At 37.4% G+C, this 19,988-nt stretch overlaps 1 protein-coding gene across 3 annotated transcripts in view; it reads right to left on the bottom strand.

Moving 5' to 3' along the window:
* ANTXR2 (ANTXR cell adhesion molecule 2) overlaps positions 1-19,988 on the bottom strand; it is a 149,588-nt gene that overhangs the window by 107,027 nt on the left and 22,573 nt on the right. For all 3 annotated transcript variants that reach the window (XR_013960008.1, XM_080657552.1, XM_080657553.1), the window contains exons 8-10: positions 5,305-5,365; positions 3,513-3,611; positions 1,667-1,736 (exon numbers count right to left, since the gene is read on the bottom strand). Coding sequence is in view for 2 of the 3 variants with exons in the window: in XM_080657552.1 (XP_080513678.1) it covers positions 1,667-1,736; positions 3,513-3,611; positions 5,305-5,365 (230 nt within the window). In the remaining variant the exon portion in view is untranslated. The remainder of the gene's footprint in view (positions 1-1,666; positions 1,737-3,512; positions 3,612-5,304; positions 5,366-19,988) is intronic.

Below are 19,988 nucleotides of genomic sequence, written 5' to 3'. Positions count from 1 at the left end.
GGAAAATGAAGTCTGAGACTTAGGAGGGGCCAGATCCTGTAGAACCTTGTAAAACATTGCAGTGACTCGACTTTCACTGTGAGTGGAATGGGGAACTCATTATGGACGATTCTAAGTGCTTTAACAGGATCACTCCTGCCAAGAACAGAAGCAGAAAAACCAGTGGAGAGGCTAATAAACCAAGCAAGAGATGAAAGTAGCTTGGTCTAGGATGGTATCAGTAGAGGTGGTGGGGAAGGATTGGACTCCAAACATATTTTGGAATTAGAGCTAATGAGGTTCTTTGATGGCCTGCATGTAAGAGAAAAAATTAATGAATCAAAGGTTTCTGACCTGAACCACAAAAAAAGGTGGAGCTGCCAATGACTAAGACAGAAAAGACAGCTACGGGAGCAGATGGAGGAGAATGATCAGGAGAATCAATATGGAATTATAGATTTGTTAAAATAGAACCAAACATCAAGTCCATACATGTATCACTGCTAACACAGATATGATTACTCAGAAAGTCGTGGAGTCTCACTGTGCACTTGGGGCTAAGCTGGCTCTGGGCAAAATGGATCTGCTTCAAATTCCAAGACATAGTCTGATAGAGTCAGGAGCATGTTATCCATAAAACTAGATTATTACATAACACAGAAAATAACTATTTTTATAGAAAGAAAAAAAAAGAGTCTGATAGTCTTGCACTCCTTCAATCAATTTAAAAGAGACAGCTGATACTGCCCAGATTTACTTAGGTGACCCGAAGTGATGTTCAATAGATATCTTGAATAGTTATGCATCCACAGAAGATAAGTGCTCAGGTAAACTTCAAACTACTAACATGATTCTCTTGGGTTCCATAGAGAAAAATATAATCTTCATTATTTGAACACTAATCCAGAATTTGGGTTGGGGCCTTGTATATTTTACTTTCTCTATTCTAGGCTCAAGATCTGTTGAAAGTGATCCTAAAAAAAAACCACAAAACTGTATCCTATTCATTATCATAAGCATATTGTATCCAGTACTATTGGGCTAGGGAATATTTGAAGTGTTTCCAATCATTTCCTTCTTAATAGAGAGGATATAAAAAATCGTAAGTGGAAATAATAAATTACTAGTAAAATTACTTGTGTATAGGTGATTCAAATAAAGGTCTTCTCCCAAACTAAATATCCCTTCTTTTAACTGAAGAACGTAAGAATATAGACTTTCACAGGACTGAGAAACAAATTAAAGCAAAAGTATTTCCTAGTCTGAGGTGTGCCTTATTGAGCCATTTTCATTTTTATCTGTAATCTTAATATTTAAAAACTATAGCAATTAGTCAAAATCTCACTTTGGAACTTGTGTGTGTGTGTACATGGGTAAATTACATACTCTGAAGTTCAAAATAATGGCTGTGGCTCTGATTTTTTTAAAGGCTCTAACAATAGCTTTCAAACCCACCCAGATAAATATTTATAGAGTTTTTTAATCAATAGTTAAGAAATAAGATATAACAGATTTTATTAAACTAAGAGTATAGGCGAAGTACTAATCAGAGTAGTTTGTTTAGGGTTTGCTATTTCATGTTCAAACTATACAAAAAAATACAATAAAATAACCAATGTACATCTGTCACCATTCCCTAATAATTGGTAGCTTAAATGTTTTAAAATGTTTTTAATGAAGTACTTACTCTCCAACTTTATTCAGACTAGGTGCAGGACAAAGCACAGAATTACCCTCCACACTTACTGGCTTTACACCTGGAAAATAAAATGCCATAGACTTGGTAAAGGGTTTTATGAATCTCAGTTTTATTAATAATATGAAGGGCAAAGACAATCAGAGTTCAAGTATGGAACATAAGATATACTAGCATGAAAAAACAAACAGACACTCATCTATAGAAAGAGGAGAAGAAAAAAAAGAATTAAAAATAGAGGTTATATACTTCATTGATACATAGTATCAGTAAATTATAAATCATGACATTTTTACTTAGACTAAGTTCACATATATTTGTAGACCCTATGAAATTATGATCTAATTTGTCAAATACCTTAGCTTTTTTTAAATAAATGGTATATATATTTAAAAACAGAATTTAGAAATGATGGGAAAATGAAGATGAATGTCCAAGAGGATGAATTTATTTCAAGAGTTTAATAAAACAGTTGTATCTATAATACAAAATCTATATTTCTATATTTTATAAAGCTGCATGATTAAGTTTCCCTTGTAATTTTAACAATATGTGAGGAAATGACCTAGACTATAAATATTCACACATTACATGATCAAATGGATAATCCTAGAATGGGAATGATGAAAATATAATCTACCTCTACTTATTTGTTTGAATACTTACTTTAATAAACTTACTCTTATGTAGCTAAGTATAAGATATGTTTGTAGTAAAATCAATTCAGCTATGTAATCAAAAGGAGTTAGATAAAGCTAATGCTTAGGTACAGAAGACTACTGAATAAAAATAAAATCATTTGTCCTCTTCAATTTTGGGACCTACCACTAAGAGAATTTGTTAAAAAATGTTATTGTCTTGCCTTACCAAAATGATGATCTTAATAGAAAAGAAATTCATTATGACATTTATCATGCTGAGATCATCCCCACTTTAATTCAACAAACGCATATTGAACAGTTAGTTACTGTGTGTGCAGCCAAAGCTACGCTAATTGGAGTGTTTAGTACCATCAGATAAACAGCAAAATTGCAGATGAACCTCTCAAGAAATAATTCTACCGGAGTTCAGAGTTGTAGCATATGCCTTCCAGTATAAATTTTAGAAGACGCTATAATCATCAATGAGGAAAAAATGTCTTAACAGATACCCAAAATGCTCAGAATACTAATATCATGTAAGTGGAGTATTTCTCAGAATGAAGATAAAAACATTATACTAATCTGCTTTTTTAAAAGCCAAGCTAGGAAAAATAAAACCCAATTCCGTAAATATGATAATTATCAATAAACACTATGCTGGGTGGGCACTAGGGATATAAAATATATATAAGACAAAAAGCCTGTCTCAAAAACCTAATTGACAAATTATTGGAAAATTGGGTAAAGAAAACAAGTGACAATAAGTAGTAGAGTAGTCCAAGTGAGTTAGATTTTCAAGCAAGAGTGATGAGAAATAAATCTAGAAAAAGAGGCAGTCAAATCAGGCAGTTGTAGTCACTACAGAGCACAGACAGCAAAACTGGGTTGAACTCTCAGCTCTGCCCTTTATTGACTGTGTCACCACAGGCAAGTTATTTGCCTTTCAGCCACAAGTCCATCGTCTGTACAATGAGGCTACTCAGAATGGCATCCAACATGTATTAAGCTATGAACAAACATTGCCTTCATTAAATAACAGTTAAATAATTATTACTATTTCTATTATCATGGGACTTCATTTCCCTTTCCTTTGTTAAAAAACATCGGACTGTTGGTTTCAGTTGGGGAAAAGAGGAAATCATCTGACGCTGACTTGCTCAGCAGATATTAAAGCAACACAGGTGATGGGGACCTACTCTTGGTGTAGGTGTCATTTACTGTGTAAGTACAGAGAACACTGCCATTGCGACTGCCCAAGTTGAATCCTCTTCCATTCAAAACGATTTGAAATTCCTCTAGAAGTAAAAAGAAAAATAAACATTTTAATCACTGCTTTACACAAAAAAAGACATAATTTGAAAATATGAAGGTAGAAAGAATGAATTTCTTCACACTATTCAGCCAACTAATAACAAAGAAGACATGGCTCTATTTCCAACTCTCCTTGCTTTCTTAGACCCTTTAGGGAAAAAGTGGAGATATTATATACCATACAAACTTCCCCAAATTCTCTGCTTAGGAAAACATGAGAAGAAATAAAACCTCTTTGTTTTTCTCTATTTTCAGGTATGAGAATGTAAAGAACATCAATGATTCCTGTGCTTTGGTTCTTAGAACTGTCATGTGTTGTGTTTTCTGTAATCTATGTATGTATGACACACCATGCAGAGTTCTTGAACAGCTTCGTCACATTACTAATCCCACATTCATTTTTTTTATTGCATACAAATTTATAACTCACCGGAGGTAAAGCATTTTGGACTACAGATTATCCATGGCCAGTCACTAAATTAAGTTGACTTAACTTATTGTACTCTATGTATATAACAGGAGCAGTCACTTAATGTTAGAGAGTGAAATAATATGCTAGAAAAAAAAAAGCTAACATCTAAAATCTTGATTGGCAAATAAATGTGTGCTGCTTAGCTGCAAGATGATATAACTGTTTTAATAGTGTTTGGCTCTCAATCCCCTCAGACACCTCCTATCTAACACATAATCTAACACATACATAATAAGTAACTATGGAAGAAAATACTGCCATCTCACAGGCCATTAAATATGTTATAAAAAGAATTTTACTCATAAGTTAAAATAAAATGCAGTAATAATTAAAATATGACTCGGTAAAAAGAGGACATGGGTTTTAGAGTCAGTCAGACAAAGGGGTCTGATAAGACAATTACTAATAGCAAATACGAAACTTGTCTCTGCCTATTTCCCCATCTGTGAATCAGGAATTATAAAACTGCTGGGATGGTCCAATGCACTATTCCTCCTAAACAGCTCAGTAATCATTAGTTAAGGAGACTAGAAGGTGCAGAAGTCAACACCATGTCCTGCTCTTGGGAGGCTGATGGTCAACGTCACAGCACATTTCCTCCCCCACCAAATTATTTTTCCTTTTCTAAGTAAAGTCAGGTTAAAATGAACTCCAGGTCAGACATGAATGAGAAATAGAATAGGCCAAAGAGACTCATGCTCTGGGTAAGGATGGCTTTGATGTGTTAAAACCTGAGTCTGTACTTAGCACCAGCTAAAGAAGCCACCTGCTTCCTTCCTGCCATCAAGCCCTAAGTCACTTCCTTATGTGCCCTGAGCTGGTGGAATACTGGCCTTTGGCCTGGTTATCAAAGCATGGAGCTAAAAATCTACAGATCCATGACGGTCTGTATAATCAGATAAAAGACAAAATTTCATATTTTATTTTACTTGTCATAGGAAAGGTCTCAAACATGAACTAAATATACAGAAGACTCTAAAAGCCTGTCACACAATATGTTCATTATTTAAAATAACACTCCAGTCTTAAAAATTTGAATTTAAAATAGAAATATTTCAAGGAATTATTTAAAAATTCTTACAGACAAAGATGCCAAAAAAGTTAATTTTGCTATTCTCTTTCCAACATGAGTTTCAAATCATATATTTTAACTAGGAAAAAAAATACATTTTCTTACATGGTATTTTTAAATTCTAACCACTTACCCCCCACACATACACTTGAGGGATGCAATTCCAGAATTTCAGTGCATGACCGAGCTAGTATCTAAAAAGGAAACAGAGAAGACCAAGATATAGAACTAAATTATAACATGTGAATTATAAGACTACTAATAATCTTGAGTCCTCCCCTTAATTTCACCAGATGGCAGAGAAAAATCTATTAACTATCACATACACAGTTACCAAGCTCTTAGGAAATTTGTATTGTTTTTCAGTACATATTCTAAGACTTTATTTTGTAAAGCTTCAATCCCTATGAATGCTCAGATTGCTTATATGTATCAGACATGACACTTGCAGGACACTGGCTCCTTGTTTGAGCCAAATATTATTCTCAGAAACACAGACTCTGTGTACCCGCATTCCCAGAGCAAAGACACAGAATGGCTCTTCTTAGCTTGTTCTGAAAAATAGAAACCGCCATACAAGGCACAAGGCTACAAGTGAAAAACAACAATGATGAAATAGGCTGCTCTTAATGGACACAACAATCCTGTCTTTATTTTTAGAACTGCTCTGCACTACATTATCAAAGTCAGACAAACTCCAGATGATCTTTGCACAACATTCCTTTCTTGACAGGAGTTGAAAACAGATAATGCATGTACAGTGGTTTCTAGCATCTCCTGCTCATAACTAGAACAGGAAGGAAGGACTATAGCAGGAAATAACATTTTCAGTGCTTTCTTTAACAACAGTGAAAATATAAACTGTCAGACTCTAAAAATCAGCTGGTTCAACTGAGGGAATTTTTGTTGCTGACTATGCATCTCTGAATGGGGGCAACTGTTTTTAGACAGTTTCCCAGTGAATCCATTTTTCACCTAGTGATTAGGAAACATATGTAGTAAAATTTAATATCTGAGAAATTCTAGATGAGGTCTATTTAAATGCAGAAATGACCAAAGAGATTCCATAGCATCCCAAAAACTTTCCATACCCAAATACCTCCTCTGGCTCTGCTATTTTATCTTATCCACTGAGAAGGGAGTACCATTGTTCGATTAAGAATTGAGTTAAGCCCGGCCAGCATGGTTCAGTGGTTGAGCATTGACTTATGAACCAGGAGGTCATGGTTCAATTCCTGGTCAGGGCACATGCCCAATTGCAGGGTCGATCCTCAGTGTGGGGCAGGCAGAAGGCAGCCAATCAATGATTCTCTTCCATCTTTGATGTTTCTATTTCTCTCTCCCTCTCCCTTCCTCTCTGAAGTCAATAAAAATATATTTTCTTTAAAAAGAATTAAGAATTGAAGACTTCTGTCAAAGGTTAAAGTGTACTCTAGCATGGGAAGTATCTTAAATCACTAATATCTTTAAATATTTTGACATAATCCAGATAACAAGACTATAAAGGAAAAAATATATAAAGTTTTGCTAAAGGAATACATAGCTAAAAATGTTCCAACTTAAAAGACAAACACATTATAACTCTAGCTTTGGTGGATCTGAAATGGAAGTGAGAACAGTGAGCCACCAAAATGGAAGGTCAAAGAAAAACACAAAACCCTCAAATCTGTTTTCTCTGCCAGCAGTTCTGTAAGAACTTATTTTAAAGCAGATCTTATTACGGACTTTACCAAGTTTACAATCTCTTTATTGGTTCTTAGCCACACCTCTGTTAGAATCACTGCAAAACGATTCAAGCATCAAGGAGAAGTATGAGAGTAGTTTAAAGATTTAGTCTATTGAAAATAGAAATTTGTTAAAAAAATATTTCTTAGAACAAGGTAAATCAAAAAGTTATAAAGAGATTTTACAAAGGCCATGTCAAAGAATATGTATCCCAGAGTGACCTGTGTGAATTTCTGAAATTATGTTGGTTTTCTCTCTCCTACCAAATTGACCATAATTAAATCAGATCTTATAATATTTAAGACAAATGTGCATGTTGACTTCCGTCTTTATTTGATGTAATTTATCAAAGCATTTTTAAAATGATAGTTTCAATAACAAGATTAAATGAACAATTCTTATAGAGCTCTCTGAAGATTAAATGCCTTCAAGTACCACTGATGGTCTATATCTCTGAAACTAGACTTTATTAATGCCCTGTAAAGTATTTGATTTTAAACAATAAGTTCAGGATCATTTAGCAATTTATGTTACACTCAGATCTGAAATTTTTTAAAAAATCAAGTTACATTAAGCAGGGATGTATAGTTAAAGGTTGGTTATATCTTGCAGTAACTTGTAAAATATATATTTATACACAAGAATACACAATGCATTTGAATTTCCCACAGACCAACCTGCCTTTCTCTAAAGTTTATTTTCATTTTTTAAAATTTCTTGGGACTTTATATCTTATTATGAGTGGATGAATCACTTCCTTGTTCAGAAGACGAACTCTGAGTATAGAAATAGAATCACATTGCACTGCTCAACTCTTTCTGGACTGGCACATTGTTTTTTACATTCAGTACAACCAATAAACACTTATGGAACACCGACTGAATGCATGAAGTAATGAGACTATGTATTAAGATCTATCTAGTAAGCAAAGCAACAATCATATTAGGACTAAAATAAAGCAAAAATAAAGTTAATTTATATGAAAAAGCATCTCCCCTTCCAATCAATTGTGAATGTTGGAAAGCCAGGAACCCATAATCTGTAGCTAAGTTCACCAAAACCATTTCCAAATGAAAAATAAGTAAAGACAAAGAGAGAATGTGGTAGGGAAAAAAAGAGAAAGATGAAAGTATATAAATGCTCAGAAAATAATACTTATCCTAACTTTGGTTTTTCTATCTGGAGTTTACCATATTCCTATTTTTAAGAAAACAACTAGAAGTTTAACTAATTTAATGTTTGTGTGCAAAAGTTTACATCATTACATTTTTTAAATAATCAGTTAGATAAATACAAAGTAGTTCATAACCTATTCTCACTAAGTAATTGGACTAGATCAAATGTTCAAGATTTCAAAATGAGTCCACTATTAAAATTGTCATCACTAAATGATAATGGACAGAGAGTGACAAATACTTTAAACACTCTGGTTAATTTTTATCAAATTAAATACTGTTATTGATTGATTGAACATTTGATCAGGTGTCCCAATTGTCATAACTGATGCATTATCTTTCATACTCTGTACTTCCATGATTTGTACAACAGAGGATCTTGTAAGGATATTCCTTCAAATATGTGTTTCTATCTGTCTTCATTATATCTCAATAGAAATAGAAAATAGTTTCAAATAAAGGAGGTTGACTTTATTTGACATCAGAGAGAGCCAATAGCACCATCGACCAAATTTAAAAACAAGCCAAATACCATTAATAAAATCAGGGCACTTAAAATCTTGCACACACTACATGTAAAATTGCATATTTGAGATTTTGGAATATAAAATATATATAAATTGACAAAAGCATCAGTTCACTTAAAAAGTGATAGTAGTATTAAGGAATATTTACAAATGCATGTAATATTTATATCATTACCTAATCCTTACTTTTAAATCCTCAAATACTAATATGGATGACAACAGTCAACTTTCTAAATTGAATACAAATATAACTAGTCAAAAATTCAAACAAATTACTAACAGTGATAATCATAATTATCACTTTTTTTTTGGTTGTGCAATCACTATGTTCCAGAAACTGTGCTAGGCACTCTATCTGAATTTCTTCAGTTAATCCTCCCAAGTCTTATGAATACATACTCTTTTTATAACCATTTTACAGATGAGAAAACTGGGGCTTACAGAGATTTTTTAAAAGCTGCCCTGGAATAACTAATTTTGAAAGAGTAGAGCCAGTTTCATGTCTGATTGAGTCCAAGGCCCATTCTTCTAACCAGTGCACTCTACCACCCATTTTGACAGTCTAACCATTATAAATCCTAATATCTAACAAACTAGTGAAATTTAGTTGCCTGTTTTCCTGGACTCCTTTTATATTACCAAAAGAAATCTTTAAAATCTGTTTTCTTTCCTATCTTCAAATGAATATCACTAAACTTTGACTTCCATTTGTTGAGGATTTTAAAGGTTTCTTTTAAAATTCCCAAAACCACTAACTTTGAATAAATTAAAATTTTAGAGCATCCTCTGAATTAATAATATAGAGGACCAGAGGCCCAGTACACAAAATTCGTGCACTGTGGGGGAGTGTTCCTCAGCCCAGCCTGCACCCTCTCCAATCTGGGACCCCTTGGGGGATGTCCGACTGCCGGTTTAGGCACGATCCCCTGTGGGATCGGGCCTAAACCGGCAGTCGGACATCCCTCTCACAATCCAGGACTACTGGCTCCCAACTGCTCACCTGCCTACCTTCCTGATTGCCCCCTAACCACTCCCCTGCCAGCCTGATTGATGCCTAACTGCTCTCCTGCCGGCCTGATCGCCACCAACTGCTCTCCCCTGCAGGCCCGGTAACCCCCAACTGCCCTCCCCTGCTGGGCTGGTCACCCCCAACTGCCTTCCCCTACTGGGCCAGTCACCCCCAACTGCCCTCCCCTGCAGGCCTGGTACCTCCTAACTGCCCTCCCCTGCAGGCCTGGTCTCCCCCCAACTACCCTCCCCTGCTGGCCTGGTCATCCATAACTACCCTCTCCTGCTAGCCCGGTTGCCCCTAACTGCCCTCCCCTGCAGGCCTGGTTGCCCCCAACTGCCCTCCCCTGCCAGCCTGGTCATCCCTAACTGCCCTCCACTGCCGGCCTGGTCACCCCCAACTGCCCTCCCCTGCAGGCCTGGTCCCCCCCAACTGCCCTCCCCTATTGGCCTGATCATACACAACTACCCTCCCCTGTAGGCCATCTTGTGGTGGCCATCTTTGACCACATGGGGGCGGCCATCTTGTGGGAGGGCATGAGGGTCAATTTGCATATTACCTCTTTATTATATAGGATACCCAAATTCATGGGGCTCACTTTCTTTTTATTTAGTTTTTCTCTATTGTCTTATTCTTTTACTGGTTTCTATTGCAAATTGTGTTATACAGATAAAACACATATTTTTTACTTCTCAGCATCATCCAGAACCTAAAAGACAGGGTACCAGAGGTCCTGACTCTAGTTTGGGGACATAGCAAGCATTTGGAAAACTAAAATTAAATTGTGTTTAAAAAAATAATAATTTGTTATTTGATATGAGAAGACTTTTTATTGTTTTTGTTGTTAACCCTCACCCAAGGATATTTTCCCATTGATTTTTAGACAGAGTGGAAAGGAGGGGGAGAGACTGAGAGAGAGAAACATCCATGTGAGAGAGATACATCAATTGGTTGCCTTCTTCACATAACTTGACCAGGGCCAGGGATCAAGCCTGTAACTGAGGTACATGCCCTTGACCCAAATCGAACCTGGGACCCTTCAGTCTACATAGAGGCCGACACTCTATCCACTGAACCAAACTGGCTAGGGCAAAACCACCTTTTTTTTTTTTCTTTTTTTTTCCATAAAAGTAATAACATCAATAGTATTTAGGTTTCACAGTTCAAATCCTGCAGAACTTACCTGAGTCCTGGAAAAAGAAAGGGTATTCAGAGCTAGAAGGCAGAATATGGGGTTTTAATTTTCTTTTGTTTTTCTCTATGTTTTCTGGATGTGGAACTGACTTCAGGCAAATTTTTGATATGAAATAAGTTTGTCTTTGTCCCTTCCCACCCCACCGTCTCACATAGACACTTCTTTTCTAAACACAATCACTACTGAGTTTGCCTCCTAAAATAATCCATTTCAATGTAGTTGTTCTCACTGCATAAACTCATCGATACTAATACAGGTCAGGCAAAAGTAGGTTTAAAGTTTTGAATACAGTTTGTACTTGTATTATTACTTATTATTATAATAGAGGCCCGGTGCACAAAATTCGTGTATGGGGGGGTGTCCCTCAGCCCAGCCTGCGCCCTCTCCAATCTGGGACCCCTCGAGAAATGTCTGACTGCCCGTCTCACAATGCAGGACAGCTGGCTCCCAACTGCTCGCCTGCCTGCCTTCCTGATTGCCCCTAACTGCTTCTGCCTGCCAGCCTGATCACCCCCTAACCACTCCCCTGCCAGCCTGATTGATGCCTAACTGCTCCCCTGCCGGCCTGATTGCCCCTAATTACCCTCCCCTGAAGGCCTGGTCACCCCTAACTGCCCTCCCCTGCAGGCCTGGTCACCCCTAACTTCCCTCCCCTGCAGGCTTGATCGCCCCCAACTACCCTCCCTTGCAGGCCTGGTCCCTCCCAACTGCCCTCCCCTGCTGGCCATCTTGTGGCATCCATCTTGTGTCTACATGGGGGCAGCCATCTTTGACCACATGGGGGCAGCCATCTTGTATGTTGGAGTGATGGTCAATTTGCATATTACTCTTTTATTAGATAGGATTAGAGGCCTGGTGCACAGGTGGGGGCCAGCTGGTTTTCCCTGAAGGGTGTCCCGGATCAAGTTGGGGGTTCCCTTGGGGCATGGGGTGGCCTGGGTGAGGGGCCTGTGGTGGTTTGCAGGCCGGCCACGCCCCCCCCAGCGACCCAAGCGGAGGCCCTGGTATCTGGGATTTATTTATATTCTATAATTGAAACTTTGTAACTTTGAGTGGAGTTCAGGGCTGGGCAGGGTGTGCAGGAAGCTTGGCTTCCTCCATTGCCAGAGAAACCCAAGCCTCCTGCTCACTCCGTGGCTGTAGCCATCTTGGTTGGGTTAATTTGCATACTCACTCCTGATTGGCTGGTGGGTGTGGCTTGTGGGTGTAGTTGAGGTACAGTCAATTTGCATATTACTCTTTTATTAGATAGGATTACTAGAGGCCCAGTGCATGAATTTTCCTCAGCCTGGCCTGCCCCCTCTCACAGTCCAGGAGCCCTCAGGGGCGGGAGGCAACCCAGCAATCAGGGGAAGGCGACGTCCCATTACACCTCTACTGCTGCCACTGCCGTCAGTGTAAGCCTCAGCTGGCCCTAGTTACCTGAGTCTCAGGTGGCCCTGGGCAGCTGGGCAGCCACCATCTGAGGCTTGCCTGTGCCTCGGGCCAGCCCTGGGCAGTTGGGGGGCTGAGAGGACTGGGCACCGCCATCTTGTACCTGTGGGTGCTGCCATCTTTGAGGGCAGGGCAGTCAATTAGCATATTCCCTCTTTATTGGCTGTGGGCGCTGCCATCTTTGAGGGCGGGGCAGTCAATTAGCATATTCCCTCTTTATTGGCTGTGGGTGCAGCCATCTTTGAGGGCGGGGCAGTCAATTAGCATATTCCCTCCTTATTGGCTGTGGGCGCCTCCATGTTTGCAATGGCATAAGGGTCAATTAGTATACTCCCTCTTTATTAGATAGGATTTTCCATACAAACAGTAAACCTCCTTTTCCCACCCTGTATGTACATCTGAATATGTGAACTGATTGTCCTTCAAACAACTAGATAGGATTACACCTAGGAAAAATGAAGAGGATGTTTTTAGCCATAAAAATCCTAAACATGGAAATCCAGGCAGCAGAACCATGAGTAAGGCAAGAAATGCAAGCAGCGTGAGGGAAAATGTTTTCTGAAACAGAATGCCAACATTGGAAAACAAGGTCTGCCTACATGTGTGCCTGAAGAAGGTCTGTCTTCCGTTGTTCTTTTTCTTAGTTTCTCTCCCTCCTATGTGTTTGAACCACAGGGTCTTAAACCTTTTTAACCTACAGTTGCACACATGGGCACAGGTTGGGTAGAAGCTAAAGGTGTGGACTTCCAAGAGAAAGAGGTCTAGACAGAGTAGCTATTGGTATACACAAGACCATCTGCAAAATTTGTGTTTATAAGCGAGTAAAAATAAATCTATAATAGAAAAGATGTTAAAATACATAGAATTCTAAGTTCTGGTACTTTGTGTAAAAATTCTACATTCCAGCATGTTGTTGCAAACTGTGAATAAAATGCATAAAGATGGTTTTATATGTTTACTCTCTGTAATAACAGTCACTGTCCTCCTCATCAAAACTTTCTGTCCTATTTAAAATGTATTTGTCTTGAAAGCTTCCTTTAAAATGTATGATGAAAAGCCTGCCACATATTAACACAAGAAAGTTAAAAGCCAAATATTTTCGCATACTTAAATTCAATACCTAAACATCTACAACACTTTAAAAACTTTATTAAAATTCAAAATATTCACCATAGCAATCATTTTCTAACATTGACTCTGGGCATATAACACCACCTACAACAGAACATTGCAGGTAGTTTACAAGCACCGTAGGTGTGCCTTTAACAGATAGAAATTGCTAATTTCTATGACATGTAGCATGTCAGAAACTGTCACTAAAGATAATAATAAAGTCTAAAAGGCAGGCTTTTTTTCTGATTTACTGAGCAGCTTTAAGCACTATAGGAGCTCATCTCAAATATAAAGGATTCCAATTTTAATTCTTATAAGAAAAAAGTCACCAAACAGCATTAGTTCTAAAGCTCCCCACAGAATGAAGCTTTAGTAATTAGTTATATATGTGCATAAAATAAGCAGCTACGACAACTGGAAAGATGTTTCTCACAATCTTTTCTTATTTGCCTTTTCCCTTTCAATATACATTTTTATACTTTTTATTCCTCTCTGGCTACCGAATATATTTTTATCTAAGAGGTAATAGTTCAATGAAAAGCAATTGTAATTTGTAATCACGTGTTTTGGTTGAGTTCATTTAAAAAAAATGCTTGAAGATTCAAAACACCAGTTGCTCAATACAGCGTGTTCTGAACTGACCATTTCTAAATATGGAGTCTCCTTTCCTCTGCACGTGAGCCAGTAGTACAAGCACAAGTGACAAATTTCTAAACACACTTTTACCCGAAGAAAACTAGGAAGGAATGTAAGTTATAATCATTGCATTTGACTCTTCTCAGCTCCAAACACAACAAATGCAGAGTGCTGATTATACAGTTGGAGAAAATATGTCTCTATCAGAGAAATATGCCAAAAATGAACTGATTTGAAACAAGAGTTTATCTGCCTCTACTTTTTGTTTTTCTTTTCTTTTGATCAGCACAAACTCAGAACGATCATTTAATGTTTTCTTACAGGGTGAAGACTTTCCACAAAAAGCACATGGAAATTATGGGATAAAGTAATAATAAATGTACTATCTGTTTAAGAATCTAAAGAAATTGCATCCCAGCATGTTTCTCACTCTGCTGCATATATTATTTCATATTAGTCCTATTTGCCCATTCTCTTGTTTTATTAATTGAAACATGAAATAGATCTGCCAGGCATTCTAACTCTACACTTGTTCCAATTTGATTTTCCAAAATATAGTGTGACAAATAAAGTATTTCTTGTCCAACAAGAATAGAAAAAAAGCTTTATCAGTTTTTCTATTAATTTTATAATCAAACACATATGCCTAAAAACTGTTAGCTCAGAAAAGTCAGGAGTACCATATCCATGTTTGTAACCCAACACTCAGAAAAGTACCTTGAACATAGTAGATATTCAGTAAGTGCTTCTGAATGAATTAGGAATTACAACATTGAGGGAAAATAAGATATAACTGAGAAATCATGCATTTTACCCATTATAATTTACACTGATGATACAGTTAGTCATAAATCGTAACCATTATTTCCTCTTTTTCAATGGCCTTCTACTGAATTGAATCTGCTTTTTCAAGAATAGGAAAGCCTCTAACTGTCATCTCCTTTTGCAGCACAACAGATAAATGCTAAGAAATAAACACTGAGCATTAATTTTGGCTATATAAACCCATGTTATCAGTTTAGTTTACTCACAAAATATCACAAAGCTGTAATTATTTATTCAAAGTAATTTGATTTCCTTAACCTACGATCCCAACCAACTACAGGAAAAAAAGTGACTAATGTTAGTATTAAGTAAAATGATTGTGCAAATGCAAATAGGGCACTGGACAATGAATGTCAAGATAACACTGTAAAATTTCAGTAAATAAAATGTATAATTTAAAGCAAATTTTCTATTTTTATTTTTTAGTTCATTGGAATTTAGTAGAAATGGAGTGCCTTATTAGAATACATGTCAAAAAATTTTAAATTTATTTGACTATATTGGACTGGACTGTAATAGCTATTGACTTCTTTTTCCTACCCAAGAACACTTTCTCATCTTTAACATGTCTATGAACGGTGCTCCTGTTTCTATTGGGGAAACTTCTCCACTGCCTGTGTCCTAGTGAGGCTATGGGTCAGGATGCCTTCTCCCTCTCCACCTTGCTCCCAACCTCTATGGAAACAGGCAGGCTACCCGGGCTAGTCCACATACCGTCCACAAGGTAATCAGTATAGAATGAGCACTTGACCCAACTGAGTCCATCAGAGTCTTTATCTGCAACCAAATAGACTGATGCCCAGAGACAATAGCTCTTTCTTTTCAACAGATTTGCTAACTGAAGATCCTGTAAGCCTGACACCTTTGACAATTACTTCACCTGACACTCACCTGAGCAAGAAGAGAATGAGGCAAATAGAATAACTGACAAAATTTACAAAGAAAGGAGACCCTAAGAATGAGGATCGATCGATTCACTGGATCCAACTGCAACTGAGGCAATTTCCTCCTCGGGATCACCCTATAATATTCCAATAACTTTCTTTATTTCCCTTACTTAAGCTATTATGAACTTGGATTTTATCAGTTGTAACCAAAAATCTTAATAGAGTGGAATATATATAAGAGGATGAAATCTAAGTTATATGGAACCAGAATAAAGCATTTTCTGGCAACAACAACAAAAAAAGTTTTTGCCTTTCTTAATGCTTAAATACACCATAACTATGTTATAAAAATACAAAAATAATTTCAGGAGGCATGGATTTTATTGACTTGTTCATTTATAAATTTGAATTAAGCAATGACTGCTTACTCGATGTTATATTAGACACTAGGCATAAAAAGGAGGAGGGAAATATAGTCCCAACTTTCCTACAATTAATATGAAAGATGTCCTGATGAGACACCTCATCTCTATTCAGTACCGAAGATCCTTGGATAAACAGAAGCCCAGAAGAATCTGATTTATAGTGAGCCTTACACTATAGCCAGTCCTTTTTAAAAATAGTCGTAGACACTGTTTTCCAATTTTGAGTAAGTCCTGCCAGTTTTGTTTTTCTCCCTGTGCATATATCTTTATAGTTAGCTCAGACTTGAGGCTTTTTATCCAACCATGATTTTATAAATAAAGATTTCCACAACTAACCAGTCAACCTTCGTAGTAGAACCTGCTAAAATCACTTAAGCTAAGGTCTTACTAGAATGTTTATGTACCCTCTTCTATGGAAATGTTTTACCTGAAGAGGAAATGATTTTGCAATGTTTTATCATTCCATTAAAACATAGTTTAGACACCCTTCTTAGATACTTTTAAATAAATAAAAAAACACCTAACAACAATAGACATTACTGAAATAATTTAGCTCTAAAGGTCCAAGGAAGCTTCTATTTTCAGCACTAGGAATGAAGTTACTTTTTAAATGTATGTTGCACTTTTTTTCCCTTTATAAAGAATGTATTACAGTTTTATTTAAATTTCCTACACGTGTGAGCAATCATCCCCTTCCTATTTACCTTCCTGTACTTCCCCATTAGGTACTTAGGAACTGGGACAGTAGCTGCCATCACCCGGGATGCAGAGCTCTTAATTCTTCTTGATGAGGGCTATTTATACAACCAGCTTCACAAGTGATTCATCTCTTCTGTTTACTACTTTCTGAGGTACTCTATCAAAAAAATTATGGAAATAATTGCAAAGAGAAAAACATCCCATGGTCTTGTTTTTAGGGTGGGGGAGGTGCGGTAAGGGAAAAGGAGGAGGGGTTTTCCACAGAGCATTTTGATTTTTATTCTTTCCATATTTTTTCAGCAATCCTAGATTTTCAAAAGTTTTAATGTGTTCTTCTACAGCACTGCATTATGAAACACTAAACTAGAAACCACGTGGTACTCACATGTCAGTCTGACTTATACTAGTTTAAATATTTCACTTTTAAATAAAAGTCCTGCACTCACTTTTCCAAGAAACCAAAAATAAATGTCAATCTAAAGTGGAAAATAGAAGAATTATACCCTTGTGTTTGTGGGCGATGGGAAAGAAGAAAGAACAAGAGGAGGAACAATGACTAAAATTCTGAAGTTTTCCCACTTGAACATTTCACTGGACCTCCACTTCCTGAAGTGACATCTCCCACCAGGATTTCTCCTGAGGCCAAATTCAGCATCTCTCTCTCTGCCCTTCTACCCAACTCCACCTTGTCTTCTAACACTCTCTAAAAAGAGCTTTCCTTCTCACTGTTTCTAGTTAGTTGTCTTAGTCAGGATGAGAATGCCCAAGGGGGCATGCGAGCCCCTCTCTGTCCTTTTCATCATATATCCAGTGAGCTCTCAAGTCCTACTAACTTTTTAAAGCTTACCACATTTACCTTTTTATTTCTGCCATGACAGTAACAACAGCAATGAACAGCTGCCAGCTAATATTTGCCAGAGGCTTCAGAGCCTGACTCAGCAAGAAAAACGTTTCATACCTAGAGTTCAGTCTGACCCTGTCTACTGATAAGATTCTGACAGGGCAGAGTTTATTAGTCATTTCCCTTGAGGTTCTCCACCTAGTTTTATTGCAAAAGACCTAGCATCCCAGTGCCTGAAATAAGCCCTGAGGAAATATGGTCCATCAGGGATCCCGTTTCCTCCTTAAAAACTAGGTTTCTGCTCTGCATCACTAATTTGCACTACAGGGTCCCCCACAAGAATGGTGGCTCTTTTCTGAATGCAGGGTCCTGAAATTCCACATAGTTTTTGTCTTGGGAAGACTGAATCCCCTTCCCCAGTTATTGACTGGTTCCCTAGTCCCATGGCCTAAGGATTTAGAACTAAGGCATGGCCAACTACTTGACTATGGGTAACAACATCATCTAGCACTCTTCTTTATTATGACCCACATGCTAGATTTGATCCTTTCACATATCAATGCCGTGCCCTTTTAGGCCTATCAGGGGTCCTCAAACTACGGCCTGCGGGCCACATGCGGCCCGCCGAGGACATTTATCCGGCCCACCGGGTGCCGCTGCCTGTCCTGCTTGGCAGCCGACTCGTCCCGGGGCCCGCAGTGCGCATAGGAATTGGACTCGTCCCGGGGCCCGCAGTGCGCATAGGAATTGGTTCATAATTTTTTTTAAAACTACAGTCCGGCCCTCCAACGGTCTGAGGAACAGTGAACTGGCCCCCTGTTTAAAAAGTTTGAGGACCCCTGGAAATCGTTGATTGTTTAGAATGCTGGCATCTCTCTCAGGGGACTCCTCTCCTACACAGTCCCAGCTTCATACCATTCCTCGCTTCCTACCAGTCCTTTTGAGTTAGATCATTCTTAATCATCATCTCATTTAATTCACAAAACAACCCAATGAAACAGATGTTAATATGCCCATTGGGCTGATGAGAATTTTAAAACTCAGGTTACATTAGAGAACATATACAGGCCACATGGCAGTGGTATGGTTGGAACTCAGTCAGGTCATTCTATTTCCAACCATATTGTCTCCACTATATTAAGTTTCCTTTCTCCATGTCTCACAAAAATTATTACAAGAGACTTATAATACACCTTTCTATCTTCCAAATCATCCTCTACATTATCATAAAAGTATTCTTTCTAAACATTCACTGCTATCATATACATTTAATACTCTAAATTAATCTTTCATGATTCCACAATTATTTATGAGGTAAGTGCAAATTCTCCATCCAAGCATTTGAAGGCCTCCATAATCTGGACCCAGCATACAGGTCAATGTTTATCCCCCATATGCCTCCATGATCCAGGCCAAGCCACACTCCCTCCTGTGCCTCAGCCACTCTGTCCGGGCTGTTCCTAAAAGTCTATGTTCTTTGTTTCTAATTCAATCTACTCCAATTATCACAGCACAATCCAATCTCTACCACAAAAATCTTCCACGACTTCACCTATCAAACTTAACCCATACTTCTGGCAACTTTACTCTAGCCATATTGTCATTTTAACATAAATTACGTTATAGGATTCTTTTTATCACATAGGGTGGCTCACTGAAATTTCCTGCCTCCGAATCCCCACACTTCATAATTCTTGCAGGGGGATCACCATATTCCAAAACTCAACTTATTATTATTTTCTAGCCCCTTCAGAGAAGATAAGTTGTCTTATTTAAGTAGATTCCTTGAAGAAGAATTTGCCTGTCCACTAGAAGTACTAATATGTGATAAGGCCAAATTACATGTCTTCTCTGAAAAGAGATGGAGGCTCTATTCTTAATTTTTTGAGGCATCTCCATACTGCTTTCCATAGTGGCTGTTTACATTCCCACCAGCAGTGAATGAGGGATCCTTTTTCTCCACTTCTGCTCCAACATATGCTAAGTCTTTCAACACAATTTACTCAAGCTAAAGTCCATCAAGAACTTCAAGAAAGAAAGACTGTAGTTAGAAATTCCATTCTAAAGTTTCCCAAATACACATTTTAAAAAATGAAATTTAACAAATAAATATAACAAGGTAATAACAACAATATTATCTCCACTGGTGGTTAACTATTAATTTCTTGAAGGATAAATCTGTAATCACAACCCATAAAGACTTTTGAAAAGGAAATTAGTCATGTGGAGAATTTTGAATTAAATTTTTTATATAGAGAAAAAAAATATTCCAAAGGGAATAACTCAGTAAAGTCTTTTCCCTCTGCCAGTATAATTATTAAAATAA

Source organism: Plecotus auritus, assembly GCF_963455305.1.
Source record: "Plecotus auritus genome assembly, chromosome: 1".
Taxonomy (NCBI): Eukaryota; Metazoa; Chordata; class Mammalia; order Chiroptera; family Vespertilionidae; genus Plecotus; species Plecotus auritus.
The sequence above is the reverse complement of the archived record's forward strand: the minus strand, read 5'-3'. Positions and strand labels throughout refer to the sequence as shown.